Source organism: Lygodium microphyllum, chromosome 9, assembly GCF_053477565.2.
Source record: "Lygodium microphyllum isolate KBCC chromosome 9, Lygodium_microphyllum_v1.1.10, whole genome shotgun sequence".
NCBI classification, from domain to species: Eukaryota; Viridiplantae; Streptophyta; class Polypodiopsida; order Schizaeales; family Lygodiaceae; genus Lygodium; species Lygodium microphyllum.
The window spans coordinates 2,819,551-2,840,925 of NC_141143.1; the positions used below are offsets into that span (position 1 = coordinate 2,819,551).

At 38.8% G+C, this 21,375-nt stretch overlaps 1 protein-coding gene across 1 annotated transcript; it reads left to right on the plus strand.

Annotated features, from left to right (window-relative positions):
• Positions 1-456: 456 nt before the first annotated feature.
• On the plus strand, positions 457-4,783 carry LOC148030756 (pentatricopeptide repeat-containing protein At2g03880, mitochondrial-like). Its single transcript, XM_087684262.1, has 3 exons — positions 457-3,252; positions 3,582-3,929; positions 4,140-4,783. The coding sequence occupies exons 1-2, from the start codon at positions 555-557 to the stop codon at positions 3,701-3,703; spliced, it is 2,820 nt and encodes a 939-aa protein (XP_087540388.1). The 5' UTR covers positions 457-554; the 3' UTR covers positions 3,704-3,929; positions 4,140-4,783.
• The last annotated feature ends 16,592 nt before the right edge of the window (positions 4,784-21,375 follow it).

Sequence of the window (21,375 nt, forward strand, 5' to 3'; positions counted from 1 at the left end):
ACCCAATCCTGATCATCCACACACACACACACACACACACACACACACACACACACGGGTCACACATTCTCAATGACTATCAAATAATTGCACTATATATCCATTTTGATTCCAATTAACACGAGGAAAGTTTTTATAGCTTGAATAGAGCAAGGCACACCATTATACTTAAGCATGCAAATAAATCTCTGCTATTACTTTTGGAGTGTTGTTTTCACACTGGTAATAATCTTATTGCCACACTACATTGAGAAAAATCACACAAGGCACCTACACAATCATTATCTTCCATGCATATCAACCTATCTCTCATTGATAGAAATGTAACTATCACAGTCCATTGGGAAAGATCACGCAAGGTACCTAAACAATTATTGTCTTCTATTGATAATGAACTAGCGTGTGGGTTAGCATTTTTACTATTGCTATCACCAAATTATTATTAATCATAGTTGTATTGCCACAGTCTTGTTTCTCTTAATCGTTTGCCTGTGCCGGCTGATCAGAGGGGCGAAACAGGCAAGGCACGATCCCAGGAGGAAGGGTACCTGTTCATGTGTACGGCATGCTCTAATGCTTCCCGCAGGCTTCCTAGGGTAGCTGCCGCAAATGGTGAGAGTCTCAAATGTCCTGCAGTTTCCTTGCCAAGGTATGGGCCCCGATCACAGGATGCAGAAGCACTGGACCTTTTGGATACACGGGGTTCTCTGCCATCTCGGCAGGCACTCGAGCTTCTCATTCAGAACGTTGCTGACAGCCGAGACCTCGCGGTAGGCCGCCAATTGTATCATCTTATTGTTAGCCAGAGCCCCGATTTCATCACAGACCTTGGCAATGACCTTATCCGCATGTTTGCTGCATGTGAGAGCTTGGAGGATGCGAAATTGGTGTTCTGCAATGTCGGTGAGCGCAAGAATGTGCACCTGTGGTGTGCCATTATGTCAGCACATGTGGCCCTTGGGAAAAACAAGAGGGCCCTTGATCTGTATGAAGAGATGCGGCGAGATGGCATATCACCGAACAGCTCGTCCTTTGTGTGCTTACTGAAAGCTTGTGGCAACATTGGTTCCATTGAACAAGGCCAGTTAGTACATGAGCATATCCGGAGATGTGGGCTTGAGTCAGACGTGGTGGTTGGCAGTGCCCTTGTGCACATGTATGCCAAATGTGGCAGTTTGATAGAAGCAGACAAAGCCTTTCTGTGTATACGCAACAGGAATGTGGTATCATGGGGTGCATTAATCTCAGGATATGCACAGTATGGGAAGGAATTTGCTGTACTTGACGTTTTCAACAACCTGCAACAAGATAGACTGTTTCCAAATAAAGTCATCTTTCTATGTCTCTTAAAGGCTTGTGGCCATGCAGAAGAAATTGAGCAAGGCCGGTGGATCCATGACTTAATCATCAGCATTGGACTTGAATCAGATCCTGCCATAGGGAATAGCCTTGTTGACATGTATTCAAAATGTGATGACATATATGAGGCACATTCTATGTTTGGTGTACTCTCAAGTCGTAATGTAGTATCGTGGAATGCTCTCCTCGTGGGGTTGGTTCAACATGGTCACATCCTTGCTGCTTTTGAGCTTTTTATCAGCATGCAAAATGCTGAGGCTGTGCCCAGCACAGTGACCTATTCATCTATCCTGAAGGCATGTGGAAATTCAGGAGCATCACTTCAGGGCACAATTATACATCATCAAATCATTAATGATGGGGCTCGCTCAGATGCTGGTGTTCAAAATTCTCTCATAGACATGTATTGCAAATCTGGGAGCATACGGGATGCACACAAAGTGTTTAATGATTCACCAGATCATGACCTAGTGTCATGGGGTGTGATTATTGCAGGATATGCCCAGCATGGGGATGGGATATTTGCCTTAGAACTCTCTGTTGAGATGCAACAGAGGTGTATGATTCCTAATAAAGTGACAATTTTGTGTACATTAAAAGCATGTGGATTAATAAAGGCCATTACCCATGGTAAAATGGTACATGTCCACCTCATCGCAGTTGGACTTGAATCCGATGCTGCCATTGGAAGTGCCCTCATTGATATGTATGCAAAATGCGAAAAACTTCAGGATGCACAAGAAATATTCGACCAATTATTGACTCTAGATGCAGTAGCATGGGGCACTATGATAAATGGTTATGTGCAGCATGGCCATGGCCTTCTTGCCCTTGAGCTTTTTGAGCAAATGTGTGGAAAGGGTGTCAAGGCTGATGAGGTAACACTATCTTCTACATTAAAAGCTTGTGGAAGCATAGGAGCTATGGGCTATGGTAAGCTGATACATGAACATATCATTGTAATCGGATATGAAGGCAACGTTGCTGTTGGCAGCTGCTTGGTTGATATGTATTCCAGATGTGGGAATTTGGAGGAAGCATTTCAAGTGTTCAATATGTTGCCAAATCGGAATGCGGTGACATGGTGTGCAATGATTGCAGGATATGCTCATCACGGTCAGTTTGAGCCAGCAGTACAGTGTCTTGAGGAAATGCACAAGCAGGGGGTGAAACCAGAAGGTGATGTTTATACTGGAATTCTGGCTGCCCTCGGCCACAGTGGGGAGGTATTGCAAGGTCAAACCTGTTTAAGGTCTATGAGAGAAGCCCATGCCATCACTCCCAGGATAAACCACTATAATTGCATGGTTGACCTGCTGGGTCGGGCTGGGCATTTTGGTGATGTTGAAGAGCTGCTAAGCAATATGCCCGTGTCTCCTGACAGTACAGTGTGGATGTCTCTGCTTATAGCCTGCAAAAAGTTTGGTAATGTGAGTTTGGCAGAAGAATGCTTTCAACAAGTACTCCGATATGAACCTGAGAATGCCACCTCATATGAGCTTATGTCACATATCTATTCCAATGCTGGTATGATGGACAAGTGCAAAGGTTTACAAGTGCAAAGGAAAGATGCCGGTGTTTGGAAGAAGCCTGCTAAAGCGTGGATTGAGGCTAGTACTAAAGTACATGAATTTGTTGTGGGAGACAGAACACACTCATTGAGGGAAAAGATTGCTACAAAATCAAGGAAATTAGGATTTCTAATGAAGAAGTCAGGTTATGTTCCAGAGTTGGGGACATATTTTAACCGCATGACAGACAGAGAGAAGGAAGAGACACTTAATGAGCATTGTGAGAGACTAGCAATTGCTTTTGGTCTGCTTACCATACCTGCAGGTCTGGCCATTCGGGTCACAAAAAACTTGCGGGTGTGTACTGATTGCCACAATGCAAGTAAGTATATCTCTAAGATTGAAAAGCGGGAGATTATTATTCGTGATGCACACCGAGTCCACCATTTTGTTGATGGGTCGTGCTCTTGTGAAGATTATTATTGAACTTTGAATACATCAGTACTGAACTTGGAAATATGTGACAGAAGGCAAAGCATTAGAACTGCACTTGTGAAGTCAATGCTTGAATGTGGTATCCTGACTGCCAGAGTATAACGCGCCTTGGAAACACATGCTAGATGAGATAATAGTGTGTTATAATTCTGGTTAACAGTGAATAAGACTACTGACCAATTTGCTAATCAAATGGAACTTCTGGTCAACAAGCAGATGGAAGAAGGGATGGCAGGCAGGCGAGGAAAGATCAAGTGCAAGAAGCATCTCGGAACACTAGTCGATATGTGAGGCCAAATCTTCTGTTGAAGATTTTTGAGAACTTTGATAATGTCTGATTGTTCTTGGATACCTGACCTGACCCCTGGCAAAAGACGTCAAAAATTGTGACTTCAGTGACCATTAGCCTGATAGGTGTCAGGAGTGTGGTCTCAGTGACCATTAACCTGAGGTAAAGTCAGGTTGGACAGTTGATCTATACTAGTCCTTCAACTGCTAAGCTAAAGGTTGACCTTCCATTTTCCTGGCATGATTCAGATGGCTGCAGCAAGGTCAGGGGCCTCGGTAAGATCCTTATCCTTGAAACTTTGTCTTCAAGTGAGGTTTATGTCTTATCTTCTTATCCATGTGCAACTGGCATCTGTTGTGCATAGAAACATACATGTTCTGTGTGCTCTACAAAAGCCTCAGTTCAATATTTGTGCCCATTTGCAAGCTTAAGTTGATTCTGTTGACCCTTCCCGTTGGTCTTACTTGCTTCTTACATTATGACAGGTTGGTCTGTTCTATGAGATTTTTAATGAAGTGCAACTTAAGGGAGCTTAATAAGGGATTGATCAACAACAGTTGTGCAACTGACTGCTGAGTAAAAAGCGTTTGGGGGCTATAGGGTGCACCCCTAACCACAGCTTCTACAAGTTCTTAACTTCATCCCATGGAAGAAACAAGGCGCAGGAAAGATTCTGAGCAACAGTGTCAGTCAGATGATGTGTAGAGGTTGGGAAAGCTATTGCGGTCCTAGGAAATTGTGCCCTAGGTGCACCTAGGGCAGTGGGATGCTTGGATCTGGAGATGGTGGCTGTACAGAGTCGTAGATACAACACACAGGCAGCAGTTTGACTTGTATGTATATACAGTTGTAACAAATTGTATGTGGGCAGTTTGACCATAGAGTGCTACAGAATGGTGTGCTTTGGTCATAATGGTTGAAAAGTTTTACTATACAGACAAGTGAAATGATGTGCTGTGCTGCTTTTTAAATTGACTTATTGAAGAAGTTTTCACTTGACTTGGCCAGCATTCATAAAGCCAGGGCCAAAAGACTCCAAATAGTTTGACTTCAGCAAGCACCTCCTCACCCATGTGCTGTGCATCTAAGTAAGAAGTAAAAAAAAGGATCATCTTATCATTATTAAAAACTATGCCTTGTCATCAAAATATCTTGTATTGGACTAAAGGTTCCTCCACAAACATGTTTATTGTGCAACCATTTTAATGATGTGAATCACAGTCAACTGATCTGTAAATTGATATGATGTGCAAGGATACGATTGCTCATTACATAGTCATTATTCATGATAGGCATGTAAAGGAGAGGGCACTATATATTGTCTACTGAAGGACAAAATGATGTAAGAATTTGAAAGCGGTGTATCATCTCCATGGAACATGTCATATGGAAAATATGGTAAACTGAAACTAGAAAAACTGCAGCTAATGAACTGCAAGTACGTATTGAATGTGGCTCCCACGAGCTTCTCCATGACAATGTTGTGAAGTTGAGGTGATGTGGGAAGTTTTACAATGGTGGAAAAGCAAGTCCTGATCCTCTTATGGCGGCATCCGTGTGGTGAAAATCCTGGAGGTGGATGGCATTGAGCTGGGTGTAGCTCAATCAGCTGTGTTCATCGACTTGGTTGGGGTTCCTTGATTAGTTTTGAAGTATAGTGGAGCTAAAGGGTGTCTAGGTGAAACTTTGCTCTGAAAGAAATCTATGAGGGTTGTGTGTGGGTCCTCTATTAGATTAAGGACGGGGGTTTACATGAGAGATGTTAGAACTAAGTGCTCTATGGCTTTCTATTTTCATAAAATGCCCGAGAATTATTTGCATCACTTACATTTTGGGCTTCAGACTGTTGACTGCTCGCAGTTTGATTAGGTTGGGGCCATACTTGATGAATATTGGGTTGTCCCATCGTGGTCATTTGATTCATGTGTAACCAAGAATTATTTGCATTACTTACATTTCGGGCTGTGTTGAATGCTTGTGGTTTGATTAGGTTGGGACCATGCCTGATGAACATTGGGTGTCCCATTATGGCCATTTGATGTCCTTTAGCTTGAATCTTTCCTTGTTAGCCTCATCATTTGTGTGTTAGCATCCTTTTGCATTTGCATTGTTATACCTAGTGTAAGTTTTTTTCTAACATAATTGGGATGGAACACTGTGCAAACTCTTAGGATCTACTTCATGTAAATTAGTTGTCAACACTAGACATTAATGTGGATCTCATGGCTTGTGCACAAGGATTTCTTTAGCATGGTTCCACTCTTGGAAACTCTTGAACACTTGGAGGTGCTTGCTACAATTGTGAAGTGCTAAGTTGCATTAATTCACCTGAATTTTTTTAAAACATCAAATTTGAATGTACGATAAAAGCTCTAGAATTCAGGTTTTTTTTTTGCCCTTGACTGAATTCACCTAACATATTCGTACCAAAGCTTTTCAAATGAACGATTGAGAGAGAGAGAGAGAGAGAGAGAGAGAGAGAGAGAGAGAGAGGGCCCACTGTCTTTTGGCTTAGCTTTCCTTCGGCAACTCCTTGCATTTTATGAACTATAAATTTGGTTTTTTTGTGTAAATATTCATTTTGATTTTATTGGCTTTCTTAATTAGTAAGTAATTTAAATATTTAATAGATTATCCTAATTCTTTAATTACTTGAAGTAAACTATTAATTATAAGTTAAATCGCTTAATTTCTTAGTTCAAATAATAGTAACTATTTTAGTAATTATTGATGAATTAAATCAAATTCATGAAATAATTTAGGGTTACTTAAATTAGATAGTTAATATTATTTCTACATGCTCATCCTAGCCATGCATGTAGGCTAGGAATGGGATTGTAGAGAGTAATAATTTGTAAATAATACAATACGAATTGAATAATTAATACTATCTCCATGTACTTATCTTAGGTGTGTACATGGGTTAGGAATGGGATTGTAAAGAAAAACAATAATGAACAAATAACATGGTATAAATTAAATAATAAAATAAAGTAAATAATATTATATGTGCTTGCTCATCTTAGCCTTGTGTGTAGGTTAGTGATGGTAGAGAAAAATTATGGTAGATAAAGCATATTAAATAATCAAATGATTAATTTATCTTTGTGCACTCATCATCCTCTTCTTAGCCCTGGGCTAGAACTACGATTATCATACTAAGGAGAGTCCTAGATTTGCTTGACACATGTACCCTAGTCATGTATGTGGGCTAAGTTTGTGATCATGATGTCATAGAAAGCCCAGATTTCACCTCTTGCACGTATCATAGTCACATATGTAGGCTAGGGTTACAACTATTAAGTAGTTTGAGAGTACATGTTAGGCTTAAACATTAATTGTTTGTGTGATTATGTTACTTGACTTTGGAGAGTAGAGAAAAAAAAATTCAATAAAACAGAGCATTATGTGCTACTTTTGTGCATGAAAGCTCATCATTGGGGTACTAGTTGATCATCTTATATGCTTAACAACATAGCTTGCATCCAATAATGTTGATTGGATAAGTGGCATTTTTTATATAATTCTTCAATAACAAATTTAAAGTATGTGCAACACATGGAACCCATATTATCTTTGGATATTTCTCCTCTATTGCATACCATGCACTTTTGTAGTTTGCAACATTATTTGTTACTATTACATTTATTGGATTCCCACACAAACAATTGTACCCTCTTATAGTTTGCAACATTGTTTGTTACTGTTACCATTACATTTATTGGATTCCCACACAAACAATTGTACTCTCTTATATTTTGTGAATGTATGCACTAGTTTTCTCTTTCAAGGATGTGTCAATGGTCTTGAAGGAAATGGACCCTTGTGGATGTAAAATCATCACATTGACTAATGGTTTCTTTTAAAAAATTAGTTAATCCCTCATGGATATATAACGAAATATTGTATATCTTAAAAATAATATGATTGTTTTTTTAGTTCTACTAGATATTTAGTACACGATTTCTCATAATCTAGTAGAGTAAAATCCTTTTGCATAGTGCTCAACAAAGCCTGATGAAAAATAGGGTTTCGAATGGCATTGAGACCAATGCAACATGCAAAAGGTTCTTTGTCCATATTAGATGCATGTTTTGATTGTCAAAGGCTTGCCTGATATCACAATCTCTTGCTTTTCTCCCCTTTCCTTTGGACATCCTTGTACCTATCAACATTTCATGTACTTCATATATGGTTTTTGATATGGCATTGGGGATTCATTCATTGTTTTTGGATTACCAACATCATCATTAGTAAGAATAGATTGAGTTGGAGTGCATGAGCTAGTACTAACTCTTTGTTCTACTCACACTTTTCCTACCAATTTAGCTTCTTAAGAAAGTTTCATAAGGCTACCAAATTTCTTGTGGAGGGGATGTGCAATTTGGTACATTGATTTCAACATCAAACAAGTATTCACAAATCCTTGTGTTCCCACTAGTAAATTCATGACCACAATGTAGCCTATCACTGATAGCATTTACCATTTTGACATAACTCCATGCACCATCCTTTTTGCCACCCCATATTCTCATTTCCAAAATAGGTAATGAACATGTTAATGAGAACACAAAATTTTTACTTATTTTATATTTAGTATAACTTTAAGATTTTATTTGTTAATGTAATGTTGTAATGTTATATGTAAATACAATATGTTTATTTGCATAGTCAATAGAGTACAAGTGTTTACATATTACACTTAAGATGGTATGCTAGCTTTCCCGTATACAAAAAGTCCTTTCACATGCTCACTATCATTAATACAATAGGTACCTCCAAGAAGGGTGATAATAAGACAAGGGCTTCTCTTAGGAAACACTTGGCCTCTCATGATAATAGCTCCTCCACTTGTTTGTTACTCTTTTCTTCATACAATATATGTTACATACAAATAGATACATGGTTACAAAATTGATTTACTGCAAAAAAGCAAAGAATTTACAACATCGTGTTTTCAAAAGGGTATTCTCACTTGCAACCATTGACAAATTCTTTTGTTTGTGACAAATTGGCTAGGTTTCTTCCTTTGATATGAACTTCCTTTAGCATGGGGGGGCTTGCTTTCTCCTTTTGCTAGTCACTAGATTGCTTTGTCTTTGACTCCTCTTAAACTAATATTCTTATCTATCTATTTGCATGAATCCAATATTGGTGCTTGAGAGACAATTCATGAGTCTAGTCTTTGCTATATTCACTAGCTTTGGGAATGTCTAAAGGCAATGTTGTGTGGCAATCGAGCTTGTTACACAAGGCTGAAGCCTATAACATTAAGAGAAATATGGAATCCAAAGGGGCCCTTTAAATTAGGAGTTAATGATTTCCCTAATTGCAAGTTATTTGAGGTGGACCAATGGGAGAGGGGTGGGTACATTTCATCCACTTTCCTTTTCCCCTCTGACCCACCACAAGTAGTCCCCCCCCCCCCCCCCCCCCCCCCAAAACACACACACACCAAACCACTTTTATGTCTTACATCATGGCCCCTATATTAGGTGGCCCCCTTGGGCATTCAAAAAGTGGGAGTCAATTTTGAATTTTTTTCCCACCTTTCCAAAAGGCAAAACTTTTCTCCAAAAACTCATTTCATGTTGTTTAAGTCATGCCAATTTTTTTGTATGCTTTGTCTAAGAAGTACTCCTTTTGGGCATTCTCCTAACTTCACAAATATTTCTACCATATTTTTCAATTGGAACTTTCCTTCCACATCCCTATAGCCACACAATCACCATTGTCGTTTGGTGCTAATGCCACCATTCATTCCTTCTTACAATGAGCTCAATATCTTCTTTCTCCCAAGAACTCTAAGCATCTTCTTCTTCATTCAAATGGCATCTACAACTCATCAATGATGTCCTTAAGATTGCATCAATGCTATTTTTGTCCACAATGTAAAGGAAAGGATGGACAGTGGACACGCAAAATGTCCAAAAAGAATTCATGGGTATACATGTCACCAAAAACAACATATCCTCAACGACTAAGGCTTCATGACGTATTGAGTCATTGGAAAGGTAGATTGCTTGGGTTTAAGGAGGTGTGAGCTAATGGTCTTCTTGCAGTAGTATAATATGTATACATTATATTAGATTTGAAGCTTGCTCCCCATGATGTGGGTGGTGTCTTCCCTTTTTATTGTCGATCTCTATTGTCATATTCCTCTTCTTGATTATGTTCCTTTTCATTCATGAATTTCATCTAGTTATCACATATATTTTTCCTATATGCCTTTTTCCATGAAATTGTGATTGTGGAACAACCTTTAAAAATTTTAAATAGCTAGGAAGTCTTCACAAAGCCTTCTCGACCCTAAAATTTTTACTTATAACTATAGGTACTTGTACCTACATCTATAAACTCATATGGCTCTCTTCAACTTATTCCTTGCACGATATTCAATTCTCCTGATTGGTCCATCGCTAATGATTGATGGTTGATGCAACTAGGGAAAACAAAGACATCAAATGACTTTCAGAGCTCCCTGAAGTTTGCCAAAGCTTAAAGATGTTTGGGTTGTTCTTGGTTTGTGCCAATCCATGTTTTCATCCACATTTCAAAAGCTAGTAATCCACACTAATGTCCTCATATGCAAACACGTGCAAAGAGGTCACGTGTGCTCATGCATGGAACTAAGCACTAGCATTAGACATCATTACTTGATTGCATGGTCTTGATTTTATATACACTTCCATGATCAAAATTGGATGAAAAAGGATGGCGATTGGATCCCCTTAAAGAGTCCAATGAAGATGGGGGTCTAACTTTGATCTTAAATTACATACACCAAATGTGTCGGTAGAGAAAAACTTAGTAAATAAGTACTTGACCTTATTGAATGTACATGAATATCAAAGTACAATAATGGAAATTTAGGCATTGATCACTTTCAAGTTGGCCATAGAAAGGTATGATTTTTAATGCTTTTCTATGATTTTTGATATTTGTTACTTGTTTAATATGTTTCCTTTTTCCAGGTGGGAAAAAGAATAGAGAAGACAATCATGGTAACTATAGCTTGTGTGGACTTGAGATTCACATAGAAGACAATGCAATTGAAGAATAATACATATTTTTTCTCTATATTACATTAGTTTTCAATTATTTGTGGATTTTTTTTAAATAAAAATTTAAGTTGTAATATATTTTTAAAGGTCATGTGTGGGCATACCTTATCTCAGCCCCTATATTTAAGTGTGCAAGCCTCTCATTCTCATCCACTTTTTGCCTCTCTGTTTATTGTAGTACATGAGCTCAAATTTGGGGTTGATGGTTACTCTTTATTGTAGTATACGAGCTCAAATTCGGGGTTGATGGTTACTCCTATTATTTAAGGAGTTTTGACCTATAAAGTACTTAGGCTAGCTTTCACCAAGCTACTCACATGATCTACGAGCTCGACGATTCACATATAGTGAGCTTGCTAGGCATTCCATCAAGCACAATCGAACTGTGTGGCAAACTCCACGATCCAAATGAGTGCACTATGATTTTGAACCCTCTCTCCACATGCATAAGAAAAAGCATGGATATGGTAGGAGAGAGATTGGAGAGAAGATGGAAGAGCTTTACTCACTTAGTCACTCACTCTCACTCCCCCTCTCACTCTCAATTTCTCACTCTCTCCCTCACACACACTCTCTTAATGGGAAGCAAGAGGGAAAATGCACAAAGTTTGCACACATGAATAACCTTTTTCATTAGTTCTCATCCTTTTCTGAAAGCTGGAAGGGCTGAGCATGAATGAGAGCACAAGCAAAGAAACAAGCAAGAGTATGGGGGTTGGAGCAAGAAGGTAGAGCAAGACCATATGTGGGAACTCAATGTGTGTCCTACTTTCCCTTATTTTATTGTCATAGAAAGAATAAAGAATAAAGTGATAGTGATGAGTGGTCGCTACCTACAAAGTAGAAATGTGTGGGCACTAAGTACAAAGTAAATGTGGGTGCTTAGGCATAGGTAGCCTTTAGTCCCCAAAATCCTCCCACTTACAACAAAATGCGCATGAGCATGGAGAAAAAACAAAAAAAAAAACTGACAAAGTACAATGCGTACATATATGTTCATCATCCTATGCCCATCATCTTCCTAAGGAAGACTTAATGTTCCACTGGGAGACTTCTATGAGCAAATATGTAGAACTCTCATATGTAGAGATCTTGATAAGCTCTATCTGCTTATGCCCAACCACCTCTCTAAAAAAGTGGTAATGGACCTCAATATGCTTGGTCTTTGCATGAAGACTGGATTACGTGCCAACACTCTCTCTCTCATTCTCTCAATAGTACATCATCTCCTCACTACAATACTCTCATAATAACTCTCAATAATCCTTCTTAGGTCATGGATGCACCTCCCAAGAGGTATGTCTGATATGAAGAGTCACCAGAGCCACTACAGTGTCTTTTCACAGCTCACTACTGTCACTGTCACTTCAATCTTCTCTTCAGTCTTCAGCAGCTGCTTCTTCCATTTGTTTTAGCTCTTTTGAACTTAGATTCATCCTTTCCAAAAGTTAGAAAACTTTCCCAATGTCACACATACATTCTATAGAACACTTACAGAAGGTCTACAAAACAGTTACAGTATAGTACCAGAGCAGCTACAGTACAGTTACAGAGCAGAGACAGAGGCTCTATAGAAGGTCTACAGAGGGTCATCAGAACCTCATAACTCATACTCAAACCATTCCAAACTATCAAAAACTATTCAATAGGCTTCTAAAAGATCTCAATCTTCATCAATCATCAATCCATGCTTCATACAGAAGACAATCTCAGAACAAAACAGAAGCTATACAGAAGGTATACATAACCAATCAGAATCTATCAGAACATTACAGAGCTTTATATCTCTATTGAGAATCATCATGAACTTCCAAAACATAATCAATATCATCCAAAACACTCTCAAACACTTCCACTAACAACCATACATCACTCTAAATCCATCAAAAATCAATCATTCAAATCTCAAAATCAACAAAAATCAGCTAAAAATTCAGTCTTTTTCCATTCTCAACATATCCCCACACTTAGAAAGGAAGCGTCCTCGCGACCTAAGGAAAAGAAGAATATAAGTTCATTAAAGAGCTCAATTTTAACTTCCGTCAGATCTTTAATAGTCTTTCCAAACCACGATCCCAACTTATCACCTGTATCTTTAGAAAAAACTACTAAAGGAAAACTTCATTATTCATTAACACATCTGATTAATCATTTAAAAGCCATAACAAATTTATAAAGGATATGAGAGGTTTTTCTTTAACTTTGCACCATAGGCGTCCATCCACCATCAATAGTTTGAAAAGAGCTCTCGAACAAATTATTCTCAATCAGCACGAACTCATCACATACAATTATTACAACACACACAAACACTAACACAACCATCTGAATGACACCTCCAAAAAGAGGGATATATCTATCATTAAAAATCATCCAAAATACATTGCAAAGGTATCAATGAAGGTGATCCCTTTTGAAGGCTTGGCGGTTTCGAAAACAATCCATGGAGAAGGATTCATCTACAAATGTCTTGGGAGGATTTTGAAAGAACTGCAGGCAGCACATCCTTTCAAGCAAAACAAGGTATCTGCTAGATAGGCATAGGGCATGAAAATACAAGACATCCAGCTGTTGGGAATCAATGTTCACATTGACATTCATACAAAGCTTTGGCCTTTTGATCATTATAGGAATGCCTATGCATGTATGCTAGATACCAAGCAAAATGAGCTATCAATCTCACTGAAGGATCTAGAGATTGTGAATATTGGTGAGAAAAATGAAGGTAATCCTGATATGCTTGATTAGCAGTTGTCCAATCTCCTGGAATAATTGGCCAATTTATCTGGGGTCCTATAAGAGAATCAGTCGAGCTCCATCCTCTTCTTCTGGAAATTTGCTGATCAAATCCATCGTACTCACTAACCAACTGAGGGGGTTGAGAAATAGAAGTGGCAGGAGATGGAAGTGGAATAGTAAAAGAGGATGAAGAGATGGGTAGGCAAAATCATAAAAGGAGGAATAAGTTAAAGAAGGAGTGGCTGAAAATTTAAGGGAATCTATTAGGAAATGTGTCAATTGATAAACAGGAAAAGTAGAAGCTATATGGATAGATGGAGAAGGGCATGGTGGAGAAGGGAAAAATACTCTTCTTCGATAAAATAGCAATAGGTAAATATGTGAACTTGAGGAAAAGATTGAGGTTGGAAAAGAAGAGGTAAGATTGCGACTGAATTAATTTGATAAAGGGAAAGATAGGTATCATAGCGATGAGCCATTTGTTGGTAATACAATAGGCTAGGAACAAAGGGACCTAAGATAGATATTCTCTGGTAGGCATAAAAAAAGGTTGAATCAAATGGATGGTTTTTGGAAAGATGAGCTAAGAGATCCAACCTCAGTTGGTTAATGCTCTGTATATAGGTAGAAGCTGTATTCTGACATTGATTCAGGACCACAGAATCAATCATTGAGTGCCAGGAATTGTCAAGGCAAATAGCCACTTTTGAGGAATAACACTGGAACATGTCATCTATCCGTAACTCCAAATAGTTGACATACAAGACAGCTTGCAAAACCACATCCCCCACATACCAAGCCATATCTACTTCATCTGGAATCAACAGATCACCTCATAGATACATGTAAGATAACAACATGGTATCCGTCGTCATAGAATCTTCAAACACCATACGGACCACTTCTGTCAGCAACTCACGAGACCAAGCCCCACTCTAACCATCCTCTGGAAGAGGAAGATCCATCGTTGAAAGCTTCATATAAAAGCCCAACTTTTGCAACTAATAGTGGACAAAGAAAAAATGGTCCGGAGGAACATAATCCTGGAAATGCTCAAATGTAGACCATAACAAATCCATCCTGAACTGCAATCTTTCCACTTTATCTTGGAACAAAGGACACAATGTGGCCTGTCTCTGGAGAACTGCCAAGTCTTGCTTAGAGATAGAAGGAATCATAGGAACATTGGGGCTTGGAGGAACAGACCGTGACTGCGTCAGTTGGTCTTGCAACTGCTTGATTTGGGAAGCTTGTGATTCCACTGTATTATGAGTAGTCTGTAAGGCTGAGAGTTTTGCATCTAAAAGAGTCTGAAACTCTTGAGCTTCTTTGGACATTTTCTCCTTCTCCTCTGAGACTTTAGTGACCTTTGACTGAGCTTTTGTAAAACTGATTCTTCAAAGAAGATATCTCTTCTCTTTGGGCCTCAATCATTTGGGTCTGCTGCTCCATCTACTTAAACAGATCTGCAAGTGTGTCTTCACTGAAAGTTCAATCGAGCTCTAAATGTCTTTACACAGAAATGGAATGGCATCTCCCACACTAAAATGTTCAGGGAAGGGACTAATATGTCCAAAGAACCCTCTCTATGTGCTCTGAATAAATTGTTACATGTGAGGTAAGTAGGGAGGTCACTGCCAGATGTAGCAGGAATTGTGACTAAAGGAAGAACTGAAGGAGTTTTATCTACTACACACTTCAAGTGCTTCTACTGAATGACCAGTGGAGGAGAGGAATCAAGATCCTCTATATCAATAGGTTCTGACTCTTTTGAAGGTGGAGAGGGAGGTACTGGATCAGATGAAGGAGGTGGTAGCACACCCTTCTTTAGGCCAAAGTATGTCAAGAAAGCATACAAGTAGGATCCATATGTGACATTTGTAATATTTCCTCTAGTTACTTTGACAAAATGTTGGTCCATCTTTGTAAGCAGGTAAGTACTACAATCAATAGCCACCCCTTTTAACACCATCCTGGAAGCTGTGAAGAGCTCTCTTGACAAGTAATGGGACGGTGTTTTGGCAGGCATAGACCTGTCTTGGAGAAACTGGCAGACTAACTTTCAAAGAGGATCAGTGATCATGAAAAAAGATACTCCTGACGTGTTGATCACTTTCTTGACATCCAAAATCTCCTTGGTCTACTTCTGTAACAGCTTGAAAATCTCGTCGTTGGAGAATAATTGTCTAGCTGTAACAAAGGGCTCTCCTTTGTAGGGAAGAGACAAAGCCTTCCCTAACCCTCGGGGTGCCAATATCATGGAAGCACCATAAACCAGGCCCGACTTCTTGCTGTATGAGGCAAGGAACTCATCACACAAGGATGGATCATCTGGAATCAAGGGGAATGAAGCAGCCACGAAAGTCGCAAGTCCTGCTTTCGCTATAGGCTCAAAAGCCAGTAGGAAAGAATAATCCCTACTGACCAGCGGGACATACTGGATAGGAGGAAGAGCATGAGGCACCATTCAGATGGAAAACACACACACCACAACACAGACAATCACAAAGAATGCATGCAAAACAACCAAAGGGCTATTAAAAAGAAATCAATCCAAATAAGGACACACACATAGACGTAGCTAACCAATTTACCACCCCAAACAATACACATCCTAGAAAAAATTCGGCATGACCTCTACACATATGCAACTGAAAACTTCATGCGATGCAATAAACAAGCACCCAGACCCCCGTAGCAAGCAAGAAAGAAAGAAAGAACTACAAACCGCACCCGTAATCGTAGCACATAAACAAACCATAATACCATAAAAATCTAAATCAGGATTTGACCATAACCTTGACCAATAAGTTCAGCTTAAAGAACTTTGCGTGCACATCCCATGAAGCGTGTTTATTAAAAAGGGGAACAAGTGCAGTGAGAGAAAATTATTTTAATGAAGGGTTCATTTTAAGAAATTATTAATAATGAGTGACATTTTATTAGGTTATAAACCTTAATAAGAAAATGGCGGTTCCTTCTTATAATTTTAATTACAATTTATTAGGGTGAAATGGTACTTAAGCGAAACCCAGACTACGATTCCCAGACTTGGATCTCTAAATGCAAATTAATTAATTAAAAATTAATAGTGATGTGGAGTGCTTTTTTGCCAGCGCGTGCTTTTTTGTGACTGCTAGTTCATTTTTATTAAAAATTAAGGTGCATCTTAAGTGCACGTAGCGCGTGCAAAGTGAACGGCTGGTTGATTTTAAATTATTAGAAACTGTGTGTTTAGTGCGAATGCGCGTGGAAAAGGTGGGTGAATATAGTTCATTTTAGCAATTAATTGTGGTTAAGGGATAATGAAAATACATGAAGCTCAAAAAATAAATACATGGTAGGGGTGTGTATGCAATAAACTGAAGGCGCACGGAGTGGTTCCCCAAAGGTAAGGAATCCAGTCAAACAAAAACAAACACCACTGGCTGAAAAAAATAAAGCACCTTAGTGTTTTTATTTTATTTGGATTTGATTTCTATTTATTATTATTTTTTATTTTATTTATTTATGTTTTTTTTCGATTGTATTTTAGGTGTGTTTGTTTTGTGTATATTGTTTGGTTTGGTTTATTTATTTTGTTATTTTTTCTTTTTCTTTTTTTAATAAAAATAATTAAATCAGAATATAGGACACATGAATATGTTATGAAGTGTAAGAGTGAAATTTTAGCCATCTAGCAAGTGTCAAATAATATTTTGTCATTTATGGAAGTATTTTTAATTGAGAAATTATTGGCAAAAGAGGCAAGGGGATTTGTGGAATTTTTTTGGATTTATTTCTGAGTTTTTACTAATTTTTAATGAATGTTACTCATTTTGCATGTATTTTTGAATGAATTTTCAGATTTTAAATTTTTTGTAATTTATTTATTTTGAATTTCCACTTTAAAAATATTCCAAATGATTTCAACAATATTGTAAATTTTTAGAAATTTTTATGTAACTTTTTTGTGAATTTTAAATGAGTTTTTGGAATTTTTATGTGTTTCTGTTTATTTTTATGTATTTGCGGGTTGGAAAATAAAAGGCGGTACCCGGGCTGCGTGTGAACAGCAAAGGATGACTGTGTGTGAACGGCTAACTGCAATACTCCACCGCACAGACAAGTCGGAAGTGTGAACGTCCGCTAGCACACCCGTACACAGTAAGAAAATAACGGAGGAGAAAAGGCAGGAACGGGAGCAAACTAAGTAGATTAAGTGAAGTAAATGAGCTTAGTCTGAGAAAGTTGATTAAATTAGTTTAGTGAGGTAAATCAATTAGGTTAGTTAGGTTAGGTTAATTTGTTAAGTTAGGTTAGTAAGGTCAATCTGGTTAATTAGGTTAAGTCTGGTAAATTAGGTTAGTCTGGTTAGCTAGGTTAAGTTAAGGCATGTTAGTTAGTGTAAGTAATATAAGTTAACTAAGCTAGGGTTAGTCAGGTGAACTAGGTTAAGTAAGTCTAACTAGGGTTAGTTGGGTAACTAGGGTTAGGGTCATCTAACTAGGGTTAATTGGGTAACTAGAGTTAGGTTAGTTTAACTAGTGTTAGATTAATTAACAAAGGTTAAGTTAATTAACTAAGGGTTAGTTTAACTTAACTAAAGTTAGTTTAAAGGTAACTAAGGTTAGTTTAAAGGTAACTAACCAGTGGGGGTGGGGGAAAGGGGAGGTGGCCCGCCGCCCGGAGGAGGAGGACGAGGACGAGGAGAGGGAGGCCGCGGAGGAGTGCGACAGGTAAGATAGGTTAGGAGTTGTTATTTTTTAAAATAAATAATTATGATTTTATTTTTATTTTTATAATTAAAATTCTGTTCTTTTTTTCCCCTTTTCTTGTGTCTTTGTTGTTGTTTTTGTTGTTGTTTGTTGTTTTTTTTTCTTCTTTTTTTGTTTGATTTATTATTATTAGTATTATTTTTTGTTTGTTTCTTTTTGTGTCGTTGTTTTTTTCTCTTTTTTTTGTTTTGTTTTTTCTTTTTTCTTTGGTTGTTTTCTTTTTGTTTTTTTTTTTTATTATTTATGTTTGGAAAAATAAAATTTAAATTTTAAAAAATAAATGGAAGATGGGTGGGCAAAAAAATGCACCCCCATCTCGTGTGCATCTGCGGGGCGGGAGGAAAAAATTTTGCAATGATGAGATCAAATGGGGCAGGGATGACGATGTTGAACCACAAATGCCAGGGGGGCGTCCCGAGGCGCGTAAAACCAGAAACAAGCACATTCACGCGCGATACGAGAAACACGGTCACACGAGAAAAAGGAAGAAAATTTAATAAAACCCGAATTGTGCATCGATTCAAAAATTCGTAAAAAGGGAAAATGATGGAAACATGCAACACGGGTTCTAGGGCGGAATCAGGGTGTTCACATGGGAAAAACACAAAAAACAAACCCGCAAACACATTCGTGTATTAATATCGAAAAATCCGCACATCGGAACAAAGTGCAAAAAGAAGAAAAATTGTGCAGAATAAGGTGCCCAACAACCCTATCATGGCAAAACATAGTTCCGATTGAGATAGGACACGTTCACATGGAAAAACCCCCAAAAATGGGCCCGAAAATGGACTCGGAAATTAATACGAGAAGAACCGTGCACTAGAAGAGAAAACCGTAAAAAGCAAAAATGTCTAGAAGATAGGGATTCACATGGCTGACACATCAAAACACAATTTGGGGGAAATTAGGAGGGTTCACGTGGAAAAAACACGAAAATCACACCCAAAAACACTCGGAAAAATTAATAACTAAAAATCCGACAGTCGGAAGAGGGGAAAGGAAAAAGAAAAAAGTTGGAAAAAGTCTGGCAGGACATGACTGCCAAATTAAACTGGAATTCCGATCAAAAGAGAGCATGTTCAAATGGAAAAATGTGAAAAATAAGCACAAAAAGGGCCCAAAAATCCTCAAAAATTAATAACTGATGAACCGTGCATCGGAATGACACGGAGCAAAAATAAAAAATGTTAGGGGGAATGGGTTGGGTAGGACAAGGCTGGTGCATCGAACCAGGGTTCCGAAGCAATAAAGACGCGTTCACATGGAAAATCGTCCATTTTACGAGAATTGCTTCAAAAATTAATAGCTTGAGAACCCTTTGTCAGAACATGGGTTGGTAAAAAGGAAAAATAGATAGTTTGAAGGGACGAACATGGCTATAAGGTTAGATGTGATTTTGGTGAACGTAGGGTGTGTTCGCATGGAAAAATCAAAAAACAAAGAATAAAGGAAAACGGTCAAGGAACAGCCCCGGGGACAGGGTGAAATAGAACGGAAGAGTGGGGAAGGGACCCCATCAAGGTAAAATGAAGTCACGGCATAGATGCATAATTAAAATAGGATATATGCATGGGGGTATACAACATAGACGCGCAGGGATGCGTCCCCACACTTAAGACATGACGCTCATTGAAAAACAGAAGGTGTAGAGTTAGAAAAACTTGGCCCAAATTTTCGAGGAGGAATATCGACTATTGAGGTTGCGTCTTGTGTCATTGTCAACTACAAGAGGTACCAAGGTATTTTCACAGTACATGGTCTTTGTGATTCGTTGGCAGGGACCACGTGGCAGCACCCAGGGAGATAACTGGTTGAATGAATTGCAGGAAATTTATCGATGGCAAGGGATATTGCACTCAACTCACAATCACTCAAATGGAATGACAGAACAGTCACTCACTTCATTACTAACATCACTCGAGAAAATAATGATGAAACCCATAGCTTACACCCGGTTTAAGAATCGACAAGGGGGTGGTGTAGAAAGAGTATGCCAAGGTGCACAATTGATGGTGCATCAGTGCGTCCAACCTCGTCTGGCATAGGTGCAAGGAGAAAGGCCAAGGAGCCTTGTAGTACAATGTATAGAACAGAATGACGTGTCCTGTGTTGATGGCAGAGACCCAACCCGTGGGTGCATAGGGGAGCGGGAACGTACCTGACTCCAATGGTCACAACGTCTCTCAATTCTCACCTCTCGATAATTGATTGAAGAACACCAGTCAAACTCAGCCCACCCTCTATCTCACGCTCTGTTGAAAGATACAGAGGGCAACCCATTCGTGAAACCCATTGATGTAATCCTCACGGTCACTTATGCAGAGGTTGTATGCCTTGTGCGCATTGATGGTGCAACTGTGCATCCCACCCTATGCCCACATACAGTGCAAGAAGGAAGGCCAGGGAGCCTTATGGTGCAGTGTACAGGAACAAATCGTGCATTGTGCATTGTGCATTGAGAGGCCCATCCCGTGCGTGCAACACTCCGTTCACACATCTCACCTCTCATATGATTTAAAGAGAAAGACTAGTCACTCACCCCACCCTCTGTCTCACTCTCAAATAGATACAGAGGACAACCCATACTCACATTCCCATCCTGTTAGGATGAAAGCTCACATCACTCAAGGGGTTAGTGATGAAGATCATGTCAACTATTGTTGTCGTCAGGATCTTGAGGAGGAGGCGTACCCATGGAGGCAGTCTTCAAATCTCATATTTCAATGACTTGTAAGAAGAGTTGTCTATTAAAAAGGACAGCCGGACTGATATTGCAGAAACAACGCACCAAGGGAGGTGGCTTCAAATTACTTGCTAAAAAGGTTTTGCTAGTGAGTTAGCTATCTTGAACTGCGGGGTGTTACCACCTTTTCCACAATCAGCTTCTCACCCAAGGGTGTTTCCACCTTTTCTTGGAACGAGACCTGTTATGACATGGAATTTCTTCATTTTCTCCCATAACAGTTTTGTTTGTTTTTTTTTCTTTTCTTTTCTTTTTCTTTTTGCTTTTCTATTTTTCCTTTTTTTTTCATTTAAGAAAGAAAATGGTAGAAATGCCATGTGTCAAGACCAACCTCGCCATCGTTGTTGGATCAGACAAGAAGAGAACAATGTCGGGTTGAGATATTTCTACGAGGGGATAGAAAAATGAGACCCCT

What these genes read in the sequence shown, in the direction of transcription:
- LOC148030756 (XM_087684262.1), top strand. Translation starts at nt 555, where the DNA reads ATGTGTACGGCATGCTCTAATGCTTCCCGCAGGCTTCCTAGGGTAGCT. An exon ending in TACTGATTGCCACAATGCAA is followed by an intron (nt 3,253 to 3,581) that starts GTAAGTATATCT and finishes GTCAACAAGCAG; the next exon opens with ATGGAAGAAGGGATGGCAGG.